The sequence below is a fragment of the Leucopleurus acutus genome (genome assembly GCF_964270905.1).
Source record: "Leucopleurus acutus genome assembly, chromosome: 11".
NCBI lineage: Eukaryota > Metazoa > Chordata > Mammalia > Artiodactyla > Delphinidae > Leucopleurus > Leucopleurus acutus.
This window is the reverse complement of record NC_139152.1, coordinates 97,609,301-97,620,816: the sequence shown is the minus strand read 5'-3', so window position 1 is coordinate 97,620,816 and position 11,516 is coordinate 97,609,301. Positions and strand designations below refer to the sequence as shown.

Genomic DNA, 11,516 nt, shown 5'->3' with positions numbered 1-11,516 from the left:
CTGGAGTCCCTGCACATGGAGGACAGGGCTGGCCTCGGTGTCCCAGGCTTCCCTGCAGGGCCCTTATCCACCTAAACACAGGCAGGCCAGTCCCCTTGCCCGGCCTGGCCTTCTCTGGGTGGCCTGTGGATCTGGGCTGTGCCAATGCCTCAAGTCCTAGGGGGCAGGCTTGGGGGGCCACTTGCCATCCATGGGATAGGGGTGTGGGAAGCTGAGGGGCCCCTCCTTGTTCCTGGGGAAACTGAGGCCAAGTGAGGGTCAGGAGTGATGTGCCTGTGGCCACAGAGCAAGTGGCTGGAGTAGCTGAGCCAGGTCTGACCCCGAATAGCCCCTCCTGGCAGGCAGTTGCCTCCCTCCCTCCCTATTTTCTGTTCCTGGGTTGTATTCATTCATCAAGCAGTTCTTGAGCACCTACTGTGTGCAAGACTCGGTGGTGCCAGGACAGACATGAGGAAGGGCCCATGTTTGCCTTCAGGGGACTCCAGAGATCAGAGAGAGACGGAGTCACTGTGATAACTGGCCGCAGTGGCCAGAGATGACGGGGCAGGATGGTCTCCTGAGTGTGCGCAGTGGATTCTGGAGGTCAGCCTACAAGTCTCAGGAAATTTGGACAAACAGGGCCTCCCAACCCGGCTCCAAGACCCTAAGGGGTGGGCACTATGGGGTCCTTGAGCTGTTTCCCCCACTTCCAGCAGGAAGTGTCCCCGCCTGGGTGGAGGTCAGGCTGGGCTGTGGGCAGCCTGGGGGGACCTCCACCCCTGTGGGCCCTGAAGCCCAAGCAGGTGCCTGAGCCTCTCTGAGCTGGGTGTCCAGAAGCGGGAGAACTTGCCAGGTCGGGGCCCTGCTCTCAAGGTGTCCTGGAAACTGCCTCTCATCCCCCCACCCCTTCTCACAGCCCCAGCTCTCTCCAGGGTGGCAGCTGCCCTCTCTGCACCTCTCTGCACCCCTGCCCAGACACCGGCAGGAGGTGTGTGCCCCTTTCCGGGCCTTAGTTTTCCCTTAGATGGGCCGGCAGTGACCTCCGGGCTGGACCTCTGTGGTCTCTGGAGGGAGCGAGCAGAAGGGCCGAGCCACAGCGCCTTAGTGGACAGACCTGGGGCCCCCTGGTGGAGAGGCCTGGGCCCCCCTGGTGGAGAGGCCTGGGCCCGGCATAGAAGCAGCTCTGCTGCCCGGGGAAGGACAGACCCAGGTTGAGGTATGAGACTCATGCCCCACCAGGCAGGGCCACTGCCAAGCACAGGGTCAGAGGAGCCAGGCTGACCCCGGCACTCTTGGGGGACAGGCAGCTTCTCAGCCTGCTGTTTCCAACCAGCCTTGGGCTGAACATGTATCAGCTACATGCCAGGCCCTGTGCTGAGCACCTTTCCCTGCAAAGGATCATAGAAATCTCCTCGCGATGTATGAGCACCATTTTATAGATGAGGAAACAAACGAGAGAGCTTGAGTGACTTACATCGGGCCACACAGCAAGTCAGGGTAGAGGTGGGGTTTGAACTCCGATGCCCAACTCCAGACAGCAGATGCTGTTGTCCAAACTGCTGGTTCTCAAACATCTAGAGGGCTTGTTACAACCCAGCTTGCTGGGCCACATTCCCGAGTTTCTGAGTCACCAGGTTGGGGGGTGAGGCCCAGGGCTTGCACATCTAACAAGTCCCCAGCTGACGCTGACCCAGGACCACCCTCTGAGCAAGTCAGAGCTGCCCAAAATGCCAGCAATTCCGTGTCCTCCTGGATTTGTTCAGATAACCAGCAGATGCTCCTAACCCAGCTCTGGGGACCCAGAGACTGATCAACCACAGTCTGGGCTGAGGAGGTGGGCACGTTATGGACAAAGAGAGCCCAGGGAGCAAAGGACACAGGCCAATGTGACCTCCCATCCCTGGCAAGGGGCAGGGAGGGTTAGGAGGCAGCCACGTAGTAGAGGGAGAGCTGCCTCATGAGGGTCGGATGGGCACCTTGTTGTGAAAATGGTCTCACCCCCAAACACCATCCTAACTCAAGCCAGTAATAAGCAAAGTATGCAGACCCCAGATGGAGACTCCGGACCCTCCCCAGCCAGAGGCTGGGCGTGAATGCTTCCTCCAAGCCATATATTCATCCATCTCTGAAACTGTACAGAAGAAGTCTGGGTTTTCCACACCAAAACCTGACACAATATTTTTTTCTTCTCTGAAAATTAATGAGTCTTACAACGGTGTAAAAACGAAGCCAGTGGTTAAGAGCATGGACTGTGAGGTCATATTCTCTGCACTCAAACTTGGCTCCAATTGTGGGGCCTCACTTAGCTCTGTTACCTTGAGCAAAATACTTAATTTCTCCGAGGCTTGGTTTGCTCATCTATAAAATGGCAATGATAGTAAACATTTGTATTTCACTCTGTGCCAGACCCTACTCTAAACTCTTTAACATTTATTAATATTTAACAAAGCAGCCCTATGAACTAGGTAAATATTATTATTCTTATTTCTATAGGTAAGGAACCTGAGGCACAGAGAGGTTAGGTAAGTTGCACATACAGCCAAGCTAGCTAGGTTCAGACGTGGGTAGTGCAGTGCAGTCCCTGCCCACTAGGCTGTGCTGTTGGACAACGAGGTCGCCTGCCTCAGAGGGCGAGGATGTGCCTGCCCCCAGTGGCGCTCATTAACATAGCTACCAGAATGGGAGTTACCGCATTTCCCAGACGAGCGCCTCAGTGCCACTACTGGCACATCTTCTTGCTTAAACAGCAAGCTCCTTGGTGCAGACACTGCACCTTAATCTCCTCTCTCGCCCCAGTGCTTTGGAGCGAAATTGAAAAGAAAAAATGAAATCCATTTTGGGCCACCCAGTAAAACTCAGATTGGACTCTTTTAGACCTCTTCAAATCCTCTGTGGAAAAGACTAGGAAATGAAGGAAGGAAGGAACAGATGAACAAATGAACTGCATAAATAACATCACTGTCTGAGGAAAGGATAAGTAACACCGGCCGTCAGCGGGCTAAAGCCCTGACGTGCAGCATGGCAACCGAAGGCCACAGAAACCCGGGTGCCTGGCCAAGAGGTCTGAGAGCAGACAGCCCCGAGCCGGATGGCATTTGATCAACAAGGTGAAACTGACTGCCAGCGAACTGTGTGCAGCTCGTTGGCCACTTCCTGGCCAAGATTAGCCAGGCTGCCCCTGCCCCTCTATAATAGTTTTCAAATAACAATGTTAATGACCACTCAGTAGTTGTAAAAGGAGCAAAGGTTCAGATGACAACTTGGAAACTAAGCAAAAGTATTCAGAAAAACATTAAAGTCCCAACATCCAGAGGTAATACTGCTGACATTCTGGTGCATTTTTTCTAGTCTTTTTTCTGTACATACACATGTGCCCATGTTTCATTGTCCTTATCATTAATGTGTGTGTTTTTTTACAAAACTGGGATCATACGCTAAACGTGGTTTGGTACCCTGCTTCATTCTCTTAATATTTGATCATGAGCATTTTCTCCTGTCCCTAAATATGCTTCCACTAAAAATGTTTAATGACATTCCATGTGTGAGAAGTCTTATATTGCTGAGCACGTCTTTGTTTCCCATCTTTTTTTATTTTTTAAGGTATAATTTACATACAGTAAAATGCACCCTGTTTAGTGTATAATTTGACAAATGCACATACGTCATGTAACCACCACCACAAACAAGATAGAGAACTGTCCCCTCAGTCTCCAGATTTCTGCCTGGTCCTCTATAATCAACCCCTCCTTGTATTTCCAGCCCCTGGAAACCACTGATCTGTCTTGTTTCCACAGTTTTGCCTTTTCCAGAATGTCATGTGAATGGAATCATACAATAGGTAGCTTTTTGAAATTGTCTTATCTTTCACTTCACATAATTCGTCTGAGATCCATCCACGTGGTTTCATGGATCAGTTTGTTACTACTTATTGTGGGTAGTTTACATTGAATGCATTTACCATGGTTTGTTAGTCCAAGTGAAGGATATTTGGGTTGTTTCTAGTTTTTGATTACAAATAAATGTGTTATAAACATACAAGTACAGGTTTTGTGTAAACATAATTTTTCATTTCACTATCCAATTATTTTTTATAATATTGTAATGTTGCAAATGTCACAGTAATGAGGATTCTAAATCTTTTATCCCATTAAAGGTGGTAATGGTATCAGCTTAAATTTCTTTTTTTTTTTTAAATAAATTTATTTTATTTTTGGCTGAGTGGGGTCTTCGTTGCTGTGCGCAGTCCAGAATTTCTACTTCTAAAAGATCAATCAAGGGGCTTCCCTGGTGGTGCAGTGGTTAAGAATCCGCCTGCCAATGCAGGGGACACGGGTTCGAGCCCTGGTCCAGGAAGATCCCACGTGCCGCAGAACAACTAAGCCCGTGCGCCACAACTACTGAGCCTACGCTCTAGAGCCTATGAGCCACAACTATGAGCCCACGTGCCACAACTACTGAAGCCCACGCACCTAAAGTCCATGCTCTGCAGCAAGAGAAGCCACCGCAATGAGAAGCCTGCGCACCACAATGAAGAGTAGCCCCCACTTGCCACAACTAGAGAAAGCCTGCGTGCAGCAATGAAGACCCAACCCAGCCAAAAATAAATAAATACAATAAATAAATTGATTTAAAAAAATCAATCAAGGTGAATTCCCTGGCAGTCCAGGAGCTAGGACTCCGTGCTTCCACACAGGGGGCACGGGTTCGATCCCTGGTCAGGGAACTAAGATCCCACAAGCCACACAGCGCAGCCAAATAAACGGGGGCGGAGAGGGCATTTGGGAATTTCCAGAAGTGTGAAGCCAAGCAGGACTCCGCAGGGCCCTCCTGGGTACAAAAGCCCCTCTGTGTCCCCTGTCTCTTGTTTGTGAAAAACGGCTTTAGTCTCCCAGAACTTCCCTGAGTTCCAAAGACCAGACTCAAGCAGCTACTAATCAAGGAAGTGAGGAAATGTAGAAACAAAGGAAAAGCAGTCAAGAAACTAGTTCATCGATAGAGCAGAGTCCTGGTTCATCCTCATAACAACTGTCAGAACAATCTGATGCATCTTTGAGTTCTGCAGAAACTAAGACCCCATGCAGGTGTAGGTTGTTGACTACATGCTGACCCCAGGCACATTGACCCCAGACTGGTTGGAACCAGAAGGTTCCTGAAATATCACCCTGTTAACTCACCACCAACCAATCAGAAGAAAACCCACGAGCTGAAACCCTCACCCCAATGCTGCCTTTAAAACCCATTCCCTGAAAACCATCGAGGAGTTTGGGTCTTGGAGCGTGAGCTGCCCATTCTCCTTGCTTGGTGCCTGCAATAAACAATGTGCTTTCCTTCACCACAACCCAGTGTCAGTAAGCTGGCTTTGTTGTGCAGCGGGCAAGCAGACCCAAGTTCAGTTTGATGACAAGTGCACTGCCTGAGCATATACGGATTGGTGGAAATCAGATAAGACTGGGAATTCCGTGGTGGCCCAGTGGGTAAGACTCTGCGCTCCCAATGCAGATCCCTGGTCGGGGAACTAGATCCCGCACGTATGCCACAACTAAGAAGCCCGCATGCTGCAACTAAAAGATCCTGCAGGCCGCAACTAAAGATCCCACATGCTGCAACTAAGACCCGGCACAGCCAAAATAAATAAATTAATTTTTTAAAAAAAGCAGATAAGGTTGCTCATGATTCCATGAGCTCATTTTCAAAAGTATCTGACCTGTACAGAAATGGCATGTCTGACATAGTGTTCACTTCGTAAGTTGCCTGCCATTCCAGTTCTACAAGGATCAAGCCAATAGCCACTGCAGTCACCCACTGACAGTGTACCTGAGGGGAATTCAGGATGGTGAAAAACAGGAATCATTCTGTCCTTTGGATACTGGCCCTGAGATAGTTAAGATACACAACTAAGGAAAAATTTCAGTAACCCCAGGTTCTTGTTATCTTCCCATACAGAGAAAAGCACTAAAATCATTAACTTGAGATGTCTGTTTTTGTGATTCCCAGTAATCTTTTGACGTTCAACTACATGTTTTTTTCCAGCCCCCCTCCCCAATTCATATATATCCTGGCTCCTCCCTCACCTCTTTGGAACAGTACATCAAGGCTATCTGAAAGGCTGTCTCCTGGGTTAGAGTCCTCAGGAAGACACTGAATAAATTCAACTCACAGCTCTTACATTGTGTGTGTGTGTTGTTGTTTTTTTAAGTCAGCAATTTGTTTTCTTTTCAGCACTAACTAAAGTCCACCAGGGCAAGGATGAGATCTGTGCTTATTCTAACTTTGTGATTCATCATATGACTATGTAAGCATGTCTGGTTTTTCCTAGAGTGGCACTTGGCTTTCAGCAAGCTCCTGTCCGACTGGATGGACTAAATAAACTAAATGTTGTCTCGCTTGGCCAGAGCCACACCAGGATATCCCCATAAGACACAGATGGCAAGGACAGTACCCAGAGGGCGACGTGGGCCTGCCTGTTGACTGGGCCCTTCTTTCGAAGCTCTTCTGTGTTCTATTATGCTCAGATCTGAAGCAATGAATTTCTGCCTACCCTCCTTTGAGAGAAGAGGATTTCCTATCCTCTTCAGGATTTGGTATTACTAGATTTTGCTTCTACTCCTGGCAGCAATGGATCTTTGCTTGTAGCCTGAGGGAGAGTGAATTTCCTGCTTCTGCTTTCTAAGAGAGAAGGGAAGCGGGTGGGGTTTTGTGCCCACCCCCCAAAAGTTGGGTGCCTGCCCTACCAAGGGGTTTCTCTCTGATGTCAGAGATCTCTGTCTCCATCTTTCTCATGAAGAAAGATTTCTGATGGAGGTTTACGGAAAAGAGCTTGTGAATGAATGTAAACTCTTCTTGTTTCTGAGGCTTCTAGCTATTCCAAATTGACATGCTAGCCCATGCTTGGCCTCTAAGAATTCATTAAAATTTTAACTGATTTCCTCTTGCCCACTTGTATGGCAGCCACCTCTTTCCCCTGTGCTTTGCCAAAGGTGAAAGAGCTCTTTGTTCCAAGTGTGTTTGGAGAGGCTAGGCTCTCTTTGGAATTCGGTTTACTTGGTTGCTTTGCTCTCAGCTCTCTGATGGGCTCAAGAGAAGTTATGATTTTAAAGGTTATCCAGCCTTTTCTCATTATTATGTTAGGAGTGACGTTCTTTGCAGCTTTCTACATTCTAAGCCCATTCCACGCATCCTTACTGAATGCATACTATGTACCAGGCTTTGTTCTAGGTGCTGGGGATAGAGAGATATAGAGAGATATATAGAGGTATATATATATCTCTATAGGGAGATAGGTGCAATACATCTGATCTCAAAAAATTTATATTCAGCTGAGGGGAGTATTACACATTATGGCCTTAGGTTATAACAAGTTCTATGAAGAACGCTTAAGCAGGTGATAGAAACGAGAAAGGTGGGTGTACAAATGGTATTTTTTTTTTGGGTGTGTGTGTCCCCTTATGCCCCAACTAGTGTAGATACTGTCTACACTTCATTGCACTTTTTTTCTTCTTCTCAGGGATCTCTATACTGGAGACTGGAGTAGACAATATCCTGAATCTGATATATAACTTGGTAAGAAGATTTCAACTCCAAATAGTAAATGGGACCATCATTCCCATTCCCATCAGAAAGCACAGGACTCATAAACATGCCAGGTATTCTGTGTAGGGTCAAACCCGTACCTAGGGACACAAAGTACAGGGGTATGTGTGTGTGTGTGTATATATATATATATATATATATATATATATATATATATATATATATATATATATATTTATTTATTTATTTATATAATTTTTTTTTTCTTTCAGTACGCGGGCCTCTCACTGCTGTGGCCTCTCCCGTTGCGGAGCACAGGCTCCGGACGCGCAGGCTCAGCGGCCATGGCTCACGGGCCCAGCCGCTCCGCGGCATGTGGGATCTCCCCAGACCGGGGCATGAACCTGTGTCCCCTGCATCGGCAGGTGGACTCTCAACCACTGCGCCACCAGGGAAGCCCGGTATGTATATACTTTGACTCAGTACAAGGCAGAACTTTCAGTCACAGCTGAAACTTACTGTAAAAGTAACTTTTTACAGTTAGGTAAATACATTTCCCTTCCTTGGAATAGTTCCAACCCTGCAAGCTTCCAACTTCCCTGAGGGCATCTAACCAGACAGATTGAAAGACCACTGCCAAAGCCTTTCCCAGGGCTTCACTGGGAAGCTGCTCTCCTGTACTGCTCAGCACTGATTCCCCATCTCTCACCGCACTGCACAGAGGAGCAAACCCAGCTTTAGAGACGTGATCTGACCAAGGTCACAGAGCTGGGAAGGAGCTGGCTGGAGTGAGCTTGGAGCCAAGGTGTTGCATTTGACTCCAAAACCTGTTATCCTTCTCCTGACCCGCGGAACCTCACGTGACACCTAGTGGCTCCACACCCACTAACGCAAAACAGGCACCGTTCTCCAAGCGTTTAAACCCTCCAGCTAGTAATGTCAGCCGAAGGGTAGGAAAGGGCCAGCTTCTTTTCTTGTCTATATTCATCAGATTTGACTGAGCGCCTTTTGCCTCAGGAGAACTGCTGACTCTCTCACTGACATAACCCAAACTGATCCTTTTCGCCATAGGACGCCTCCCACCAGGGCTCAGGAGACTAGCGAAAATCCGGCTCCTGGACTGAGTCCTCGGGTGTGGGGAGCCGGCGGGGAGGCCCTTGCCCCGCAAGTTTCCTCCTTTGCCACTTGGAGTGACAGGTTCTCCCGCTCTCACGGGGAGGAGGTGAGAGGACCTTGGCCGAGGAAGCAGTCCATCAGCCGAAGCGGCGGTGGCTCGAGCAGCCGTGCGCGCAGGTACAAACCCAACCCGGACCGAGCTTCGCCACTTACTGCCGGGAGTGGAGGCCCGGCGGAGACCTGGAGGAAGCGCGCGAGCCTCATGCGTAGGAACCGGGGCGGGGCCTGAGTGGGAGGAGCCAGTGGCACTGTTGAGCGAGGGCCACTGGGGAGAGTGGCGCGTGCGCTCCGGCAGTGGGCGGGGACATCGAGAGGCCCGGTCTGATCGTCACGGGCAGCCCCGCCCTTCGGCCATCGTCTACCTCCCGGAGGCGGCAACCGCTCCCGCTCTGCCCTTCCCGGTTGGCGGGGCCAGCTGCGCCTCGTTTCTTTGGTGACCATGGGGGACCCCAGCAAGCAGGACATCCTGACCATCTTCAAGCGCCTCCGGTCGGTGCCCACCAACAAGGTAACGGCCGCCGGGCGTGTTCAGGCTTGCTTGGCATCCCTGCCGGACCCTGCGGGAGGCCCCTGCGGCGCCAGTGGCCGCGGCCGCGGGAGGAGGAGCCGGCCCGGCCTGTGACACGTCGCACTGTGCGGCCGCAGCGGCTGGGCCTCGCCTGGGTCCGGACTGTGCGCCGCCCCGCAGCTTCAGCAAGGGAGGGGCGGGGTAGGGGGCGCACCCCAGGGTCCGAGGCAGGGCGGGCACCTGGGAGTCCTGGGGGCGGGAGGCGAGAGCATCTGGGGGTCTCGGGGGCGGACACTTGTGGGTTCCTAACACCGGGCCGGGGAACTTACGGGGGTCGGAGGCGGCTTTTGGTGGGGGCGGAGTGGACACGAGTTCCTGAGAGAGCGGGGGGCGAGCTCGGGGGCCCGAGGGAGGGCTAGGGGGCGTACCCGCGGCTCCTGCGACTGGGGGCGGAGACCACAGGCCACCTATGACCCAGCCGGGAAGCATGCGCCGGGCCAGAAACTCCAGCTGGTAGCGCTGGGCGCTCGGGGAAGCTCGGCTCGCCACCTCCCTGCCTCCGAGCTCACCTGTGAAGCTCCTCAGGGAAGCTGTGTCCTCTGGTGGCAGCCTCAGTTTCCCTGTCTGATAAAGCTGCTAAGTGATCACTGCTAAGTGGCTTCGCGCTCTTGTCTCTTGCTAAGAAAGCCCACCACAGACCCCTTTCCCTTCCTTCCTTTTTGTCTCTCTCTCTTTGGAGATGGGGGTTTTCCTTTTTTTTTTTTTCATCTCCAGAGACTGTCCCTTCCCCCCACCCATGACTCTTACAACTTTTCGCTACTGGCTGGAGATGTGGTGACACATCGGGCTAAAGTGACACCCTCTGCTGAGGATCACAGGTCAGAGTGGAACCTGGACAGTGCAAAGGGCCGTCGTGTCAGCATGGACTCTGTGTGCCATGACATGATGGCATAGAAAGAAAGTCCCAGAGTTTTACAAAACTTAGATGTCTTTATTTTAGGTCTAGGTGGAGGGGAGCAAGGAAACAGTTTATAGGAGTTGATATCTGATGAACGTAGGAAAGTCAGGAGGGGAAAGAGGTTCCAGGAATTCTCCAGTGCCGATTTCTTTGCTATTTTCTTGATTTTCGAATTCAGGTTAATCTGTTTATAAAGAGGGGTTGATGTAAACTAGACCAGATTAGGATCTGCAGTTAGCAGTGTAGAAACTATACATTTTTTGGTCTGCTTTATCTCAGAAACCCAACATATATTCTCTCTGACTGAATTCATCAAAAGATGTCCCTTTTAAATTAGAAGTCAGTGTCTTTATACCAAGAACACTTTTGAGGGACGTGTGTGGGCTTGCTTGTAAATTGTTATCCAGATCCTGGGACTTCCTGTCACCTTGGGCAGGTTACTTGACTACTTTGTACCTTATTTTCCTCATCTGAAAATGAGGCATGAACTAGATCTAACTCAGAGAGTTATTGTGAGGATTAAATGAGAAAATCCAAGAAAAGCACATAGAGCAGTACCTGTATATACTGGCCCTCAATACATGTCAGCAATTTTTTGTTGTTATTATTATTTTAATTATGAACAACACACTTGTAGAAAATTTTATATTCTGTAGTAGGATTCATAAAAGCATCGAGCAAAAATACTTTCTGGTAGTGTTCCACAGTCTTGTGCTACATTTCTTTTTTTTTTTTTTTTTGCGGTACGCGGGCCTCTCACTGTTGTGGCCTCTCCTGTTGCGGAGCACAGGTTCCGGACGCGCAGGCTCAGCGGCCACGGCTCACGGGCCCAGCCGCTCTGCGGCATGTGGGATCTTCCCGGACCGGGGCACGAACCCGTGTCTCCTGCATCAGCAGGCGGACTCTCAACCGCTGCGCCACCAGGGAAGCCCTGTGCTACATTTCTTAAGACTTTTTATTTGATTGTTAATAAGAAACCACTACCTAAGCAAAGATGAAAACTAGTTTTAATGATGTGGAAGAGTTAATAAGCATTTTTAAAATGAGATGGTTAAAAAGAGCTCTAAGACACACAAGACAGGAAAGTACTTAAAGAAAAACACCTCAGTTTACTTTTAGAATGTGGTGTCCAGTTCTCCCTCTCATGTATGATGGCTCTTTACTCTGGATCAAAGGTTTTAACTCAAAGGGCCAGTTTTCTAGTTTGTGAAATCCTCCCTTGTCTCTGCTCTTCCCTTAGTGTTATAGTGATTGTTTGAGTTATTCAGCAAATATTCATTCAGCAAATACCAGTTAAGCACCTGCAGCATGCCGGGCACTGCAGAGCACTGAGGATGTGCTGATGGAAAAAGAGACAGGCTCCTG

The 11,516-nt window shown here is 49.7% G+C and overlaps 1 protein-coding gene across 3 annotated transcripts in view; it reads left to right on the top strand.

Annotated features, from left to right (window-relative positions):
- The first annotated feature begins 9,063 nt into the window (after positions 1-9,063).
- ARFGAP3 (ARF GTPase activating protein 3) overlaps positions 9,064-11,516 on the top strand; it is a 54,531-nt gene continuing 52,078 nt past the window's right edge. For all 3 annotated transcript variants that reach the window (XM_082850784.1, XM_082850783.1, XM_082850782.1), the window contains exon 1: positions 9,064-9,193. In XM_082850784.1, coding sequence (XP_082706910.1) covers positions 9,125-9,193 — 69 coding nt within the window. In that variant the 5' untranslated portion in view covers positions 9,064-9,124. The remainder of the gene's footprint in view (positions 9,194-11,516) is intronic.